Below are 17,660 nucleotides of genomic sequence, written 5' to 3'. Positions count from 1 at the left end.
TGGACAATGCCTGGCCAGGGAGAAGCACAGGTGTGACTTGGGCCTTTCTTCCCCACAGCCCAACCAGCATGGGCAGTCTTGCCCACCAGGAAGACTTTGAGGAAGAGAAGAACTCAGGTGCATGCCCTGGTGCCCGGGCAGGGAGCATGGACCTCCAAGGGAGAGTCAGCGAGTGGGGCCTTACAGAAGCTGAGGTGGGAGGGATCAGGGAGACCATCCTCCAAGCACATTCAACAGGCCTAGCAAGTAGTCCCAACCCCTGTGACTGAAGGTAGACTCGGGTTTCGCGGCCAGACATGGCTGTGTCACCCTGGCCGGCCATTGCTGCACCTCAGCTAGAGGCCTCTGTAGAAAGGATGGGTGTGAGCGGGTTCCCTACGGCCTGTTCTGAGGGGGAGGCCGGTCCACAGCTCAGATGTGGAGTGAGTGGGGGGTCCAGGGACTGCTCTTCAGCTCCACCAGCCCCTGTGTGCAGGGCCAGGAGGACCTTCCAGTTTGTTTATAGGCTCCAATGCGCCCAGCCACAGCCAGCAGCCTCCAGGGTCTGGGTCCCTGCAGGGCCCATCAGCCTTCCTCTGGGGTGTTGTTAGCCAGTGTTTGTGCTGGGCCCCGTACAGTACCCGCCCTTCTCTGGCTTCAGCATTCACCTGGGAGGTGAAGGCCAACGACCGGGCCTACAACAGTCAGTTCAAGGAGAAGGTCTTTCTGTGCTGGCAGAGGAAGAAATACAAGGTGGGTGCTCCTGCCCCCCAACCTGCTGGGGTTGAGCACCTCCCCCAGCAGAGCTGTTGGGATAAACCTGCAGGAGCTCGTTTGGGGGCTACGTGAGTGCTTCCTGTGCTCATATCAGCTTGACATTTTGATTATAACCATGAGAACTGTTGTGCCCCTTCTAACTGAATCGTCTGTTTGAGACTGGTTTCCCATGTCTCTTTGAATCAGTTCCTCCCCCCTGTTGGCTTTAAAATAAGTTAGCACGTGACCTTTAAAGTATGTTGTGTTCACTGGATATTCCCTGAAATCCACTTGCGTATCTCATTTTGAGAAATCCTGGCGTCGCAACCTGGCTGCGTGAATCTTTGCAGCCAGCAGACACTCAGTGCGAGGCTCCAGCCCTTGCATTCGGCAGCTGCTCGGTAACACTGACCGAGGCCGTGCAGTCAGTAGACACTCGATGCTGGTGCTGTGCAGAGGGTGGGGTGAGGCCGGCCTGGGGCTGGTCAAGCGGTGGGGTGCCCTGGCTTGGGCAGTGCCCCCAGGCCTGCTGGCTGTCCTTCCAGACCAACATCATCCACACGGCAAAGTACAACATCTTCTCCTTCCTGCCCCTGAACCTGTACGAGCAGTTCCACCACATATCCAACTTCTACTTCCTCATGATCATCATCCTCCAGGTAGGCCAAGTGGGGGCAGCCCCAGGAGTTAACTCCTGCACCTCCCACTCCTGTGTCACCTCCTCTGGGAAGCCCTCCCTGACCACCTTCATCTCAGGGAGCATTCAGCGGGTGTTCATCAGTGTGATCAGCATCCACTCCCTCAGATACTGGATGCACCCTCCTTGCTGATAGTCTTCTGCCCAGCCCAGGCCCTGGCACACAGGGGTGCTCAACATGTGTTGGGTTCATGGGTGGCTCCTCTGCAAGTCTAAGGAGGGCAGGGCCCCTCCCCAGGATGAGTGGCTTTAGCTGCATGATGTCCTTGGCCTCAGCCCAATGAACTGGCCCCAAAGGACAAGGAGAAAGAAGGAATGGAGCGTGTCCTCAGGACCACTGGGCGTTTCACAGCACTGGGGCAGCGTGGTGCAGGGCAGGGGCCGGCATCTGGTCCAGGCCCCCTGCTCTGTCAGCGATAGCCAGTGTCCAGAGCACCTGCCCCTGCCCAGCCTCTCCTTTCCGTTCTGAGTACAGTGAGAGACTCGGCTTTATCCACAGATCTCTTGAGTACCTACTGTGTGCAGGTTCTAGGATAGGTATTAGGGACCCACCAGTGGCCCTGACACTGCCTTCAGGTGGCTCAGAGGATGGTGAGGATGGCTTTCATGAGACTGTGTGGTGAGGGCCAGTGATAGGCAGGGCCTGCTGCCCAGGCTGGAGCGCAGACCTGAAGGGCGCACTGCAGTGGAAGGAGAGCAGGAGGGGTAGGGGCGGGCTTCAGGGGGAGGCAGAGAGCCAGGCCCTGAGGACGCACAAGCTTATGGTGGGGAGGGCTTCCCGAGGAGGTGAAAGGAATCTTGCCGGGGAGGGAGACATTGTGTGAGGGAATGTTCTGGGCATTGAGGGGAACCTAGAGGGACAATGTCCTTAGGCTGATGGGACGAAGTTGCTGGAGCCAGGGCCAAGTGGGCGCAGGATACAGGGGGCTGGGTGGGAGGATGGGGCTGCCCTGCAGGCTGGTGTGACCCAGACTCTATGACAGGGCTTCCCCGAGATCTCCACGCTGCCCTGGTTCACACTCTTTGCTCCATTCATCTGCCTCCTCGTCATCAGAGCGACCCGAGACCTGATGGATGACATAGTAAGTGGGGGCGGGGAGGGGGGCTGTCAGGGTAGTGTCCTTGGGACCTTGGCTTTTGGGGGGGTGCTGGGCCGTTGGAGGTCATTGTGAATGGCTGTGCCCAGCTACATTGTGTGGCTGCTGGAGCCTGTCCTCTTGCTGGTGACAGTGGCCCAGAGGCAACGCCCCCCAGGGGGGGTCCCTGGACAGACTCAGCTATGGGTTGTGGACTGGCTGGGGGGTCAGGACCACCTGCATTACCTGGGAATTGTGGGGGCAGCGCCATCTCTCTGACTCCACCCCTGTTGGTGCAGGGGCGACACAGGAACGACAAAATCATCAACAACAGGCCCTGCCAGATCCTGCTGGGGAAGAGGTGAGGCTGTGGCTGGGGAGCCACACGGCAAGTGCACCCAATGGGGTCAGACATACCGGGGGGCTGCCTGCAGAGTGTCAGGCCCTTCCTCACTGCCGGGTGCACTGGGTTGGTCTGACAGGGAGGCAGGTCAACATTTCTTCTCTCTTTTTTTTTTTAAAGATTTATTTATTTACACAAGCACTGGGTACAGTCAGAAGCTTGGGAGGGTGAGAGATCCACCAGAGCCAGAGCGGGGAACAGAACAGGCAGACTGACGAAATACACTGCTGAGGGGAGCAGCGGGCGGCAGGAGAGGTCTGCGCGCCATGTGGGACCCTCGCCTGGTGGCCGGGGATCGAACCGGCGCTGCAGAGGCTGCGGGCAGCTTCACAGCCCAGTGCTCAACCGCTGCGCCACCAGGGGAGGCCCTTCTTTTCTTTTTTAAAGATTTATTTATTTATGCATATAAGAACTGGGGTACAGAGGTGCGGGGAGTGAGAGGACTCACCAGAGACAGAGTGGGGAACAGAACAGGCGGATCCACTGAAACACACTGCTGAGGGGAGCAGCGGGGAGACAGGAGAGGTCTGCTGCGCCATGTGGGTAGCTCCCTAGCTGGGGATCAAACTCATGCTGCAGTGGCTGCAGATTATAGTGCTGCATCTTAGCCCCTTGAGCCACCAGGGAGGCCCCCAGTTCAACATTTCTTAGGTGCCCTGTTGTTTCCCTGGCGGGGGCGGGGGTTGTAATACAGAATCTGATTGTTAGCCCTTGCAGAGCAGAGGGTTCAGCCAAAGGCGAGGGCAGGGAGAGTGTGAGAGGAGCCTGTGACACCCCTTTGGGAACTGAGTCCCCAAAGCACCATATAGGCATGTCTGTGTATCCTGCTGTTTCAGCTGGGGGCGGGCACAGGGGCCGGGGTTCTGAGGCTATACCTCAGCGCCCTCCTGCCCGCTGCCCTTCCTGTCCTGCAGGTTCCTGTGGAGGAAGTGGACGAACATCTGTGTGGGGGACGTGGTCTGTCTCCACAAGGACAGCATTGTCCCGGTGAGCTGGGCAGCCCCTCTCTGGGCGGCCTGCCTGCTTGTCCTTCCAGCCCCCTCAATGCAGTTCCCTCCCGACGCCCCCAGGCTGACCTGCTGTTGCTGACCAGCACAGAGCCCAGCAGCTTGTGCTATGTGGAGACAGCTGACATTGATGGGTGAGTTAGTCATCATTTTGTGGGCCTAGCCTGGGGGGCTTCCCCAGTTGCCGGAGGGAGCTCCCCAAGCTGACTTGGATATTTTGGTTATTCACCCCATGGGCATTTTATGGGGCACCTGTAAGTCAGCAATGGTGGCAAGATTGAACCAGAGCAAGAGATGCGCTTTCTTTGCATAGCCTTTCTGGAGGCTCTCATGTGCCAGGCACTCCCCTGAACGCCACAGGCCTAGGATCGGGCCTCAGCCCTTTCGCCGAAGCCCAGTGTCCATGGGCAAGGCCCTCTCGTCCTCAGCCCCCTGGTTGGCAGCTGGCATGCAGTAGGTGCTTGGAGAAAATATTCAAATGACTATGGAAGGGATTTGGGGGTGCCTTGCCCAAGGGCTGTCTGCCTACCTGTGACCTCACCCCTCTTCTCCTTACCAGGGAGACCAACTTGAAGTTTAGACAGGCCCCGCTGGTCACCCACCATGAGCTGACCAGTCTGAGGAAGATGGCGTCCTTCCAAGGTGAGTGTGTTGGGGGCCCCCTGTCTGCCCCTCCACGCCCTGCTGTGCTGGGTTTGGGAAGCGGATGAAACTGGGTGCGGGGTGGCAGGCACGGTCACGTGTCACCCGTTGATCTTGTTCATTCTCTGGCCTTTGGAGTCAGGATAGCTTTGACCAGCGTGGTGGAGGGTGGGGAGGATCAGGAAGGGCTTCCCGGAGGAGTGAGTCCTGGCGCTGGGAACAGTGTGTGCAGGGGCATGGAGAAGGGGTCCTCGCCGGTGCTCCTGGGAGAGGCTGTGTGGCAGAGGAGCCAGCAAGCCAGGCTTGGGGCAAAGCCAGGCCTGCAAAGGTGGCGTGAGCTGGAGGGTGGCAGGAACATCTCCCGAGTCCCATTCCCAACCCTGCATGGAAGAGGGGTGCAGAACCCAGCCACGCCCTTGGCCCTCTGACTGCCCGTCGCCCACAGGCAAGGTAGTATGTGAGGAGCCCAACAGCCGGATGCACCATTTTGTGGGCTGCTTGGAGTGGAAGGGCAAGAAATACCCGCTGGACAGTGGTAACATCCTTCTGCGTGGCTGCAAGATCCGCAACACGGACACCTGTTACGGAATGGTCATCTACGCTGGTACCGCTGCCCGCGCCCCGGCCACGGGCTGGCCTGGTGGGGGGAGAAGTCCTGACGCCCACGGCGGGATCACAAAACCAGGCCTGGCTCCCGCCTGTTTGCTTGGTGATAGGGGGCTCCCGCTTGGTCTCTAGATCCTGGGTTCTGAAACTGTGGAAATGGACATCCTGGGCCAGCTCCCTTGTTGTGGCTGGAAAAGTGGGGTGCTTGTATGCAGATGGGCAGGTAGACAGATGGATGAGGGTGGGCAAGTGGATCCGTGAATGGATGGATGGGCAGACCAGGGGGTGGATGGAAAGATGCGAATCCTGCAGGTTTTGACACAAAGATCATGAAGAACTGTGGCAAGTTCCACCTGAAGAGAACCAAGATCGATCTCCTGGTGAACAGGCTGGTGCTCGTGGTGAGCTGTCCAGACCCCTGGCCTGGGGTGGAGGTGAGGGAGGAGGGAGGAGGGTCCCGCCCCACAGACAGAGCCTGGGCTCCCTCTCCAGGCCTCACGGTGTCTCTCCTCTGCAAAACGTGCGGCCTGATCTTCCGGGTGGGTCGGTGAGCCAGAGAATCTGTTCTTGAAATAACAATTTTAAAAAATGTCTTACAAAATCAATTTTGATCTTGGCTTTTTCCAAGCCCATGGCAAATAATAAAATGCTCACCCGTCTTCCATTGACCTTTAACGCTCCTTAACTTTTTACCCAATGAGCTTTATCTTTTTTGGTCACTGTAATTATTGTTTCAAAAACAGCAATCACAAAGCAGAGTTGGGGCTGGGGGCTTCCCACCCCCACATTTGCTTTGTCACACTGAATGTGTCCCCGTTGGTGAGTCCCTGGGGTGTCCTTGGTGCCACCTTGGGCCTCCCCCACATGGTCCGCCCTCCCGTCTGTGGTACAGATTTTCCTGTGCCTGGTGCTGGTCTCCATGGCATTGACCTTGGGCTTCAGATTCCAGATCCAAGAGTTCAGGGACAAGCACTACTACCTACCCTACGAGCACACCCACAGTGCGCTCATGGAGTCTTTCCTCATCTTCTGGGGCTTCCTCATCCTGCTCAGTGCCATGGTGCCCATGGCCATGTTCATCATGTAAGCCCCCTCACCCCGAGCCATGCCCCACGGAGAAGCCTGGCAGGGGCCAGCCTGTGACTGATATGTGTTTGCAGCGCCGAATTCATCTACCTGGGGAACAGCATCTTCATTAACTGGGACGCGCAGATGTACTATGAACCGAAAGACCTACCCGCCATGGCCCGCAGCACCAGCCTCAACGACCAGCTGGGCCAGGTGGAGTACATCTTCTCCGACAAGACCGGTACCCTCACCCAGAACATCATGACCTTCAAGAAGTGCTGCATCAATGGCCTAGTCTACGGTGGGACCGCACTCCGCTCAGCCCCTTCCTCCTTGGGGCTGCCCAGTTCTTCCCCTAGCAGCGGCTGGCCTTAGGGGCGCTATGCCCTAAGATCTCAATGGGTGTCTAACTTGGCCTCAAGTTCACCCCATATCCAGCACCCCCAGCCCAAACTTGATTCCCATGGTGCCCTCTTGTTAGCTGCGAAGCCTCTTGGGCCGTGGTCTCTGTCGAGACGGCTCACCCTGTGTCCACAAGGGAGCAGCTGGCCAACACCCCTTTATTTGTGGATGCTGAATTTCAGATTTCATGCCATTTTCATGTGTCATGAAATAGTATTCTTTCTAACTTTCACAAACCTCTTTGTGGATGCTGAGATCTGAAATTCCTAACATCTTCACATGTCACAGAAAGTAGTATTTTTCTTTTCGTCTTCGCAGACCTTGACTGCGGACACTCATTTTTTTTAAGATTTATTTATTTTTGTACAAGAGCTGGTATACAGGCCACGGGCACGGGAGGGTGAGAGGATTCACCAGAGACAGAACAGGGAGCAGAACAGGCAGACGACAGAAATACACTGCTGAGGGGAGCAGCGGGCGAGACAGGAGAGGTCTGCTTGCCATGTGGGCATCTCCACGGCTGGCGGGGATCAAACTGGCGCTGCAGAGGCTGTGGACTGCTTCACAGCACTGCGCTCAACCGCCTGCGCCACCAAGGAGGCCCAAGGGACACTCTTTTTGAATTTCATAGCATTTTCACATATCTCAGGGTAATATTCTGGCACTCTCCCCTCCCCACCATCTGGAAATGTAGAAACCACCCTTAGTTTGCAGCCTGTGTGTGGCCACAGTTTGCCGGCCTGTAGTTTGCCAGCCCCGGCCTAGTTTCCAGTCAGCCACGTGCTGCTTAATGAGGTTTTGCTCAACTGCAGCCTACACATGTGACGGGGGCCCAACAGTCTCCACCACGCAGCCGAGGCGGCTGGTGGCTGGACCACTGAAGTTCATGTCCTCACACACTATGACATTTGCCCACTGACAGCCAACCTAGCAAATGCCTGGTGTAGTTGGCCATCATCGGTGCTGGAAGCCAAAATGGGCTAGTCCCACCGACCCTCAGCCAGGGAGCAGTGGGGTGTGTGGCAAAGCAGCGTCAACACCAGGCTAGGTCTTCTGCTGTTTCTACAAGTGCTACGGAACCAGATTAATATGTGGAGTCACCTAAATTTTGAAGTAGGCAGCCAAGTTCAACTTCTAAAAAGACAGCACAGGAGGGCAAACGGGATGTATTTCCCAGGCTGGTTCCCACTCCATCTGCCCCTCCGAGACCTCCACGCAACAGGATGCGGCCATGCCGTTTGCTTTTTTGTATAGAGGGTCCTCGGTGGTTTGCGATGTCAGGTCTGGCTTATCTGGCTAAAGGTGACCGCGTCAGGAAGTCTGACCATGGGAGCGGGGCAGGGGCTGCAGGACCCCATGTGGATCCCAGGGAGCTGAGGCCTGAAGCAGAGTCTTTCCCTAGGTCCAGACGAGAAGTCCTCATACATGGTGAGTCCCGGTCGCCCTGCAGCACTGATGGTTAGGGGAACGGCATGGGCAGTGACCAATCCAGAGCTGGCTCATCCCCCTATCCTTTCCCCAGGTGAACCCCTACCTCTGGAACAAATTTGCTGATGGGAAGTTGCTCTTCTACAATGCTGAGCTCCTGCATGCTGTGCAAAGCAAGAAGGACAAGATGGTGCAGGAGTTCTGGCGCTTGCTGGCCATCTGCCACACTGTGATGGTGCAGGAGAAGTGCAGTGAGTCACAGTGGGCTGCCCCCTCCTCTTCCCCACTGTAGAGGGGATCCCGGCCCATGTCCCACACCCCCTCCTGGACTGGAGGGGCCTTAGACCTGGTGGCAAGCGGGGAAGGGGACATCATCTAGACTGCGCTCCAAGTATCCACCTGCCTTTGCTGGGCTTAGAGGTTGTCCAGGAACAACAGACCATCATGCCATGACTACTTGATGAGCCCCTGCTCTGCCCGTTTGCTCTCAGGTGCTTTGGCGATGAGGCCAAGGTCTGCCACAAGTGGGTGGCACTGTGCCCAGCACCAGCTCCCAGTGTGTGCGCCTGGCCCCACCCCCAGCGCATCTTCCATTCCCTCGACAGACCAGCTGTTGTACCAGGCAGCTTCCCCGGATGAGGAGGCGCTGGTCACAGCAGCCCGGAATTTTGGCTACGTGTTCCTGTCCCGCACCCAGGACAGCATCACAGTGATGGAGCTGGGCAAGGAGCGGGTGTACAAGGTCCTGGCCATGATGGACTTCAACAGCAAACGAAAGCGGATGTCAGTGCTGGGTGCGCCTCTGACTCCTGCCCCGTTTCTCCGCCCCCGGGTGGGGGGGGGGTAGAACCAGAGCACAAGCGGGCAGTTGGGCTTTTCCCTCCACAGTCCGCAACCCCGAGGGCGCCATCTACCTCTACACCAAGGGCGCTGACACCGTCATCTTTGAGCGCTTGTGCAAGAAAGGGGAGATGGAGTGGACCACAGAGGAGGCCTTGGCTGTGAGTCCCTGCGGAAGGGGAGGCAGGAGGACAGAGAATGAAGCCTTGAGGAAGGGGAGGGCGGAAGGGCAGGGACAGGTGGAAGAGGGAGTGGAAGAGGAGACGGCGCAGAGAAATGGCTGCAGGCGCCAGGGTGGCCATGCACAGTGGACCAGGTTATGCACAGCACAGCGCCCCCTGCCCCCGCCATGCCCTCACCACCAGGGGCTGGAGGAAGCTGTACTTTTACCAAGGACCCCTTCTGGTTGAGTGTAGGCCGTGGCAAAGGGCAGCGAGGGTGTTGGGGGGGGGGGCGGCTGTCAGACGGGCAAGGCCTGCGGGTCCAGGCAGAGGGAGAAGGGCAGCAGCCGGAGTAGTGGGGGGGAGGCAGGGCGGTGACAGGCTGGTGTGTCCCCAGTCCTTTGCCCAGGAGACCCTGAGGACACTGTGCCTGGCCTACAAGAAGGTGGACGAGGAAACTTACGAGGACTGGCACCAGCGGCACCAGGAGGCCAGCATCCTGCTGCACAACCGGGCCCAGGCCCTGCACCAAGTGTATGAGGAGATGGAGCGGGACCTCCAGGTGAGCGGAGCAAGGACGGGAGGGGCGCCAGCACCCCAGCTCCAGCCCTGGGAGGTCCACCCTGCCAGCCGGGTCCCTGCTCAGTCTTTCCCTGCCCCTCCCCCCTAGTTGCTGGGAGCCACAGCCATCGAGGACAAACTCCAGGATGGCGTCCCTGAGACCATCCAGTGTCTCAAGCAAGGGAACATCAAAATATGGGTACTCACAGGGGATAAGCAAGGTGGGTCCCAGGGCGGCTGCACCCAGCGTGAGAAGGGGATGCAGGGGGCAGATTGCTCACGGCCGCCAGGGAGACCAGTATCAGAATGTCCGGAGACAGCACCGCCCTCCTGATTGTTCCTGGGGAGAGAGGAGCAGTAACAACTAAGAAGGCCTCGGTCCCCCACACCGTATCCCTTTGGGCTGGTGCTGTGCTGAGTGCTTCCTGGGCATCTGGCACATGAGCAAGGGTCTTTGTTACCCCTCAGTGACAGGTGAGCACTGTGGGGCCCAGGGAGCTCAGGTCCCCTAACTGAGGTGGCCCAGAGACACAGGAGCCTCAGGTCTTTTGCCCCTGGAGCCCTGACTCTCCCAAATCAATCCCCCTACATGTTCTTGGAGACCCCACTATACCTGGGTGCCCACAGGGCTGCATTAGGACTTCTGTCCTAGAACCCTACCCCCCCCCCAATATTTAAAATTGCATTTTACAGTTTTGTCCAAATAAAGAGAAACTAGACTGGACTCTCTTCACCTTCCTCTTCTTCTGATGATTTTATTTTTTTTTTAAGATTTATTTATTTTTGTACAAGAGCTGGGGTACAGGCCAGAGGTATGGGGGGGTGAGTGGATTCACCAGAGACAGAGTGGGGAGCAGAACAGGGAGATGACCGAAATACACTGCTGAGGGGAGCAGCTGGCGAGACAGGAGAGGTCTGCTGCGCCATGTGGGTAGCTCCCTGGCCGGCCGGGAATGGAACCCGCGCTGCAGAGGCTGCGGACCACTTCACAGTGCTGTGCTCAACCCACTGTGCCACCGGGGAGACCCGCTTCTGATGATTTTAAAGGAAATAAATCATTTTTGTGGGTCACTAAACTTACCAGCTGGCCCCAAGCATGGGACATGTGATGTGTCCTCCTAGAGAGAAGGGCCCTTGCTCAGAGCTGCCGCCAGAGTCTCAGGTCCGGCTCCCATTGGCCAGCCTGGGCCACATGTCGTCCTCGGGTCCATCACAGTGGCCAGTGGCCAGTGGCCGGGGCAGGGCAGGCTAGTGATTGGTGGGGGTCTGAGTCTAGTGGCAGGGCGGGTGCGGCCACCAGGGGGCGCTGCTGTGGGGGACTGAGCCTGTCTGGTTTGCAGAGACAGCTGTGAACATAGGCTTTGCTTGCCATCTGCTCTCCGAGAACATGCTCATTCTGGAGGAGAAGGAGATAGTGTAAGGTGGTGGGCTTGCATGTGGGGTGGGGAGATGCTACCCCTGGCGGAGATGCTACCCCTGGCGGAGATGCTACCCCTGGGGATCTGCAGAGTGCCCTTAGCCTGTACCCAACCAGATGCCCAGAGGCCTACCTCCCACTCCAAGATGGATGGGGAAACAAGGCATAACGGGGGGAGGGCTGGAGAAAGGCTGTGCCTGACCCCCCTTGGGTCCCCCGCAGTCGCATCCTGGAGACCTACTGGGAGAGCAACAACAACCTGCAGAAGACGACGGGACATCTGGACAACAAAATCTTGCCAAAGGTCAAGATGGCCATGGTCATTAACGGGGATTTACTGGTCAGTGCCAGCTCAGGGCCCAGGGCAGGGTCTCTGGTACTTCAGAGGGGGCTGGGAGGAGCATCAGTCTGGGGGTGGGGACCCCCTGCCACCAAAAGGGCCCCAGCTAAGTCAAGAGATTGTTCTCAGAGGGACTGGAAGGAGGGAGGGCGCCATCAAGTCCTGCAGGGTTGGGACAGGAGGCCTGGGGCGGGTGTCAGCTTGGGGGTTTGTTCCTAGAGGGAAGGGGTGCAGGCAGAGTGATGTGCCTCCCCCATGTTGCCATCCCTGCCGGCCAGGACCAGCTGTTCCTGTCCCTGCGCAAGGAGCCCAGGGTCCTGGCCCACAACATGGACGAGAGCTGGGAGGAGCCCGGGGAGCAGAAGGCAGACTTCCAGCAGACCCAGCGGGTGTCCCTGGTATGGCAGATCCTTGGACTGCAGCGGAGGAACACGAGGCTGGCACCTCATGACCAGGAATCCAACACCAGCGAGAAGCTCGAGGTGCAGCGGGAACGGGCTTTTGTCAGCCTGGCCTTGAAGTGCCAGGCGGTCATCTGCTGCCGGGTGACCCCCAAGCAGAAGGCCTTGATGGTGGCGCTGGTTAAGAAGTACCAGAAAGTGGTGACCCTAGCCATCGGGGACGGTGCCAACGATGTCAACATGATCAAGAGTGGGTGCCGGGCTGCAGGGCTGGAGGGGGCGACCCACTGGCGGGAGGCTGGGACCGACAGGCTGTGTGTGTCCTCGCAGCTGCAGACATCGGCGTGGGGCTGGCCGGCCAGGAGGGCATGCAGGCTGTCCAGAGCAGCGACTACGTGCTGGCTCAGTTCTGCTTCCTGCAGAGGCTGCTGCTGGTGCACGGACGTTGGTCCTACATGCGCGTCTGCAAATTCCTGCGTTATTTCATCTATAAGACACTAGCTTGCATGATGGTGCATATCTGGTTTGCTTTCTACAGTGGCTTCAGTGCCCAGGTATGCTGGTGGGAGCTGTCTCTGGGGCTGCGGTGTCCTTCCCGAGGGTCTCCATGGGGTGGGGCCTACCCAGGGTCTCGGACAATGCATAATTTTTGTGTGGCTTTATTCATAGAGGTGTGGAATCCAGAAAAAGGGAGGGGAAGGTACCTGCCCAGCCCTCAAGGCTAGCATTTTCAGCGATATTTGGCGTATTGGAGCTTTGAAGCAAGTACAGGGCACATAGTCTCGATGTCACTCCTTCCGGGGAGGAGGGCTGGAAGATAACAGCGAGAGAAGATAAGACTTGGGGGTGGGGGCTGGATCCCCCATTTCAAGGCTCTGGAGAGTATCATGGTGAAGGCAATGTGCTGTCTGGACCCTTAGAAAAGTCTCAGGGCAGTGATTTCCGCTTCGTTTCAGGAACTTTTCTGCAAACGGATGACTAGAGAGGGCCTGGCGTTTGAGAGGGAGCATTGTGCCAACAGCTTCGAGAGATGCATATTTATATTGTTTGTTGCTTTGCTTTTCAATTTCTAGATATTTTATTCTTGGAGATGCTACTGTAAATGGATGTATTAGCCTAGTTCCCTGTTGGTTTTGCACAGGGTGGGGATATAGAAACACAACTAATTTTTCATGCCAGCCCATGCCCTGCGATGCCACTGATTGCCTTTGTTGTCTCTAGTAACCTTCTCTCACTAGATTGTTGATCTTCTGCAAAAAGCCTTGTGCCATCTGCAAAGAGAGATCCTTGTACACCCTTTCTGGGTGTCTTTCATTTCTTTGTTATACGTGGTTTCAGGCTAGGCCTCCCGGCACATCGGACAGCAGGGGTGAGAGCGGCCTCTTGGTCTCAGTCCTGATTTTGCGGGGACCAACAGCTGTCTCGGCTCTGTCTCTCTGCATTTGTCAGCTGGAAATCTTCTGTAGGATGAACTATTCCTTTTCCTTCACTTCTTCATTCAATTATTTATTCAGCTCAGCGTGGACAGTTCTTTTATTTTGTTGCTCCAATTGTCCCGGTTTGCCTGTCTGACACGTGTCTGCTGTTCTCTGAGCAAATGATCCTTTTCTGGCACCAACAGATTCTGGGCTCATTTGGACTTTCATTGCCCCAACCCTGGGGTTAACTATTCCTGTAAGGACCTCTGCTTTTCGCCCCCTTTCTTAAAGATTTATTTATTTTTGCATAGGGGTATAGGCCAGAGTTGCCCAGGGGGTGGTGGTGAGAGGATTCACCAGAGACAGAGCGGGGAGCCGAACAGGCAGACTGACCAAAGTACACTGCTGAGGGGAGCAGTGGGGAGACAGGAGAGGTCTGCTGCGCCATGTGGGTAGCTCCCTGGCCATGGATGGAACTCGTGCTGCAGTGGCTGCCGATAGCTTGATAGCACTGAGACTAACCCCTAGGCCTCCAGGGAGGCCCTCTGTTTTTTTCTTCCAAGAGAGGCACCAGGATCTAAGTGCTTGGTGTAGTCACTGCTGCCAGGAAGCAGTGAGCATCAGGGACTCAGACTTCTTGCTGTGCTGTGGGGCCCATGGTGAGCCTTGCCCTAGGTCAACTCCTTGGCCTAAATATCTTGAATAATCTCATACCAGCCTTGACCCCGAGGCTACCCTTGAGTGCTGGATGCAGGACTGGGCACAGGTCTTAGCTGAGGCCAGGCCACAGGTGGGCGTTGTTCTCCGGCTGCCCCAGGCAGAGCCTCGCTCCGGGACGCGTGCGTCTTTGGTTAAGAGCATTAGTTGCAGTCGGCGTTGGCCCCTGTCTGCAGGATCAGGGCTCCAGTTGGGTGCTGCCATCACCTAGTTATCCTCAGGGGCTGTTAACTTCGCTCTGTCGCAATCGGTTGTGAGAATGTGCAGGAGACGAGCCGCTGTCTTCACTGTTGCCATCTCTGTAGACTCTCCAAGATGTGTCTGTGGCTGGTCTTTGGCCTTTGAAGCTGACACATTCCCTCCCCTCTCCTCTCAGCCCCTGTACGAGGGCTGGTTCCTGGCACTCTTCAATCTGCTCTACAGCACCCTGCCTGTCTTCACCATCGGGCTCTTGGAGCAGGTGAGCCTCACCCCAGGATGCAGGTGCTCCCTTCTCTGCTCTGGCCCTGCCTCTCCACCCGAAGGGAGGGCGCCCTCATGCCTAGCCCCACCCTTTGTGGGAGCCTCCAGTCCCCAAGTCCCTGTCCCACTGTCTGCCCATCTTCACAGTTAGGATCGGGGGTGAGAAGAGACAGTTCTCCTGGTAACCCCACCCGCAGCTCTGAGAGACCCTGGATAAGTGACCCTGACTAGAGTGGTCGAGTAGAACTTTCCAGATGATGGAAATATTCCATACCCATGCTGTACAGAGAGGGAGCCACCGGCCATGTGGTTAAGGAGGGGCATTTAAAGCATGGCTGGCTTGACCTAAGGAGCAGATTTCTCATTTCACACCATTAAAAAATTTGATTTTTATTGTGATAAAATACAAATAACATAAAATTCACCATCTCAACCATCCGTAAGTGCTCATTTGGAGCACTGGGAACAGCCATGCACACTTGCATTGCTGTGCAGCCTGCCTACAGACTCACCATTCCACTTTATCGTCATCCACTTAAATCCAACTTGCCATAGGTGGCAAGTGGCCACAGAAGGGGCCACCCCTGGGCTGCCTTAGCTCTCCCTGCCTGCAAGAGCTCATCACATGCCCCTTCCCAGGACGTGAGCGCAGAGCAGAGCCTGCAACTGCCAGAGCTGTACATCGCGGGCCAGAAGGACGAACTCCTAAACTACAGGGTCATTCTCCAAGCCATCGCCCACGGCATATGCACCTCCCTGGTCAACTTCTTCATGACCTTGTGGATCTACGATGACATGGCCTGGAATGCCAACCTGAGCGACTATCAGTCTTTCGCAGTCGTCATGGCGCTGTCGAGCCTGCTGTCCATCACCATGGAGGTAGGCGGAGCCCCTGGATCACACCCCCACCCTGGGCATCTGGCATAGGGGCCACTGAGGTCTAGTGGCCCTGCCTTGAGGGCCTCACCGGGTGCCTTTGTGGTTCGGGGTCTTGACATCCCACCCCCCTCTAGGGCTCGCTACTCTCCCAGTTGACGTCTCCCTCCCCGGCCAGGTTATCCTCATCATCAAGTACTGGACAGTCCTGTCTGTGCTGGCCGTCCTCCTCAGCCTGTGCGCCTATGTGGTCATGAGCTGGGTCACCGAGAGCTTCTGGCTTTTCAGAATCTCCCCCAAGACCTTCTCATTTCTGTGTGAGCCCCCTGAGCAGGGGATGGGGTGGTGGGCCTGGAGGCGGGGGCACACACATGTCTGGGCCTCACTTGGGCCCTCTCTCGACCTCCACTCTGTTGCTACACTTTGGGAATTTGCACAAAGGCCCCCTTGGTGTGGAGGGGGGTGGTGTGGGGGGCACGGAGCAGGTTCTGGAAGGCCCTGTCTTGGGGCCGTGCTGTGACCCTGCCCTGTCACCAGACACTAACCGCAACATGCTGGGCAACCCCTTCATCCTGCTGGTCATCCTGTTGAACGTGTCCTTAAACACCCTGCCGGTGCTGGCCCTGCGCATCATCTACCAAACCCTCAAGAAGCCATGCCCTAAGGTGAGGGAACCCCGGCTCCTACTACTTATTCCTGGGATCCTGCCAACTGGAGTCTACACTGGGAACAAGGACTCCAAAGAGATGTGGGGACATACCCAGGATCCTCAGCGGGCCAAATAATGGTCCCTAGAATACAGGCAACTGAGTGCTAGGAAGGTCAGCCTCGTTCCAGTACCGACACCGTCAAACTTCTGCCCCACATCATCTGGGGGTTGGGGTCAAGATGATAGAAATTACCCAGAAAGGGTTTACAAAAAAAGAAAGAACTTAAAAATAACACAAGTGTCCATCCAAAGATGAATGAGCACACTGTGGCCCAGCTGCATACTGGAGTAGTACTCAGCCTCGAAGAAGAAGGAAACTTGACACAGCTACAGTGGGGATGGACCTGGTGGGCATAAGCCAGTGAAACAAGCCAGACACAAAAGGACACACACGGTGTGACCCGCTCCCAGGAGGGCCGTAGGGGAGTCACAGCCACAGGGACAGGAAGGAGATGATGGTGCTAGGGGCTGGGGGCGGGGAGTTAGTATTTAATGGGGATAGAGCTTCAGTTTGGGAAGATGAGAAAGGCTTTTTTAGAAGTTTTTATTTTTTGCACAGAAGACCTGGGGTGTTGGCCAGAGGTGCAGGGGTGAGAGGATTCAACAGAGACAGAGTCAGGAGCAGAACAGGCAAATCCACTGAGGGGAGCAGTGGGGAGACAGGAGAGGTCTGCTGCACCCTGTGGGTAGCTCCCTGGCTGGGGATGGAACTCCGGCCGTAATGGTGATTGTGCTGAGACTTAACCCCACGCCACCAGGGAAGCCCCAAGATGAGAAAGTTTTGAAGGAGGATGCTGTGCAACAGTGTGAATGTACTTAATGCCACTGAGCTGTACACTTAAAAATAATTAAGATGGCAAAAGGGGGGGCTTACTGACCCACATAACCAAAAGGTGGGTTGCAGCTGTGTTGGACCCCAGAATTAAATACTGTGGTGGAGTAAGACAGCCACAAACCTGCCACTTTCTAGCATAGGCTGGAGAGGTGACTGCCTCACCTCTGTGCTGCCTGAGGTCCCCAAGGCCCTAGAGTGAAGTCCCAGAGAAGGACTCTGGTTGGTTAATAAAAGCCAAATCCCAGGGAGACTCTAGGGATTGCTTAGGGAGGGGCCTGGCCAATCAGTAGTGGCCAAGGGCTCGGAATGGCCCCCACTGAGGGAGGCAGGTGACCCCAGAACAGTCAACACGGGTGGGAGCCTGATGACTCTTGCCCCCCACTTTGCTCTGTAGGTGGAGCTGGAGGCCCCGAGCGAGGAGATCTTCACGGTGGAGCCTGCGCACTATTTACAGCGGGAATCGCATGCCCGGCGCTCCAGCTACGCCTTCTCCCACCGCGAGGGCTACGCAGACCTTATCACTCAGGGCACAATTCTGCGGAGGACAGGGGGCGCCAACAGCATCCTGGTGGACCACAGGATGCCATTTGAGGACCCGCTGCCCTCGAGCCAATATGAGTTGCCACGGAACCAATATGAGTTGCCACGGAGGCGCTCCAGGAAGATGTCGGGGCTGGGGAGGAAGCACAGGCACAGGGGGCTGGCGCTCCCCGAGGAGGTGCAGCCTGCTTCCGGGGCTGCCTCCTCACTGACAGTGACAGCGCAGTCCCTTTCTTATTTTGAAAACAGATTCTCCATCTCCAAAAACTTGCCCCCCACTGCAGACTGGCAATCTGGGTCTTTGCAGGAAGACGCATAA

At 57.0% G+C, this 17,660-nt stretch overlaps 1 protein-coding gene across 1 annotated transcript; it reads left to right on the top strand.

Annotated features, from left to right (window-relative positions):
• Nucleotides 1–68: 68 nt before the first annotated feature.
• On the top strand, nt 69–17,660 carry ATP8B3 (ATPase phospholipid transporting 8B3; the record flags this gene model as incomplete). Its single annotated transcript, XM_084248620.1, has 26 exons — nt 69–117; nt 641–732; nt 1,281–1,394; nt 2,416–2,514; nt 2,808–2,869; nt 3,826–3,898; nt 3,982–4,052; nt 4,478–4,560; nt 5,006–5,164; nt 5,479–5,567; nt 6,059–6,249; nt 6,327–6,567; nt 8,159–8,315; nt 8,670–8,858; nt 8,953–9,065; nt 9,463–9,627; nt 9,736–9,847; nt 10,967–11,042; nt 11,266–11,383; nt 11,662–12,034; nt 12,115–12,338; nt 14,296–14,379; nt 15,021–15,260; nt 15,436–15,574; nt 15,795–15,922; nt 17,196–17,660. 26 exons carry the CDS (start codon nt 69–71, stop codon nt 17,658–17,660), a joined length of 3,906 nt encoding a protein of 1,301 aa, XP_084104746.1.

This window comes from Talpa europaea (assembly GCF_964194135.1).
Source record: "Talpa europaea genome assembly, chromosome: 12".
Classification (NCBI taxonomy): Eukaryota; Metazoa; Chordata; class Mammalia; order Eulipotyphla; family Talpidae; genus Talpa; species Talpa europaea.
The sequence above is the reverse complement of the archived record's forward strand: the minus strand, read 5'-3'. Positions and strand labels throughout refer to the sequence as shown.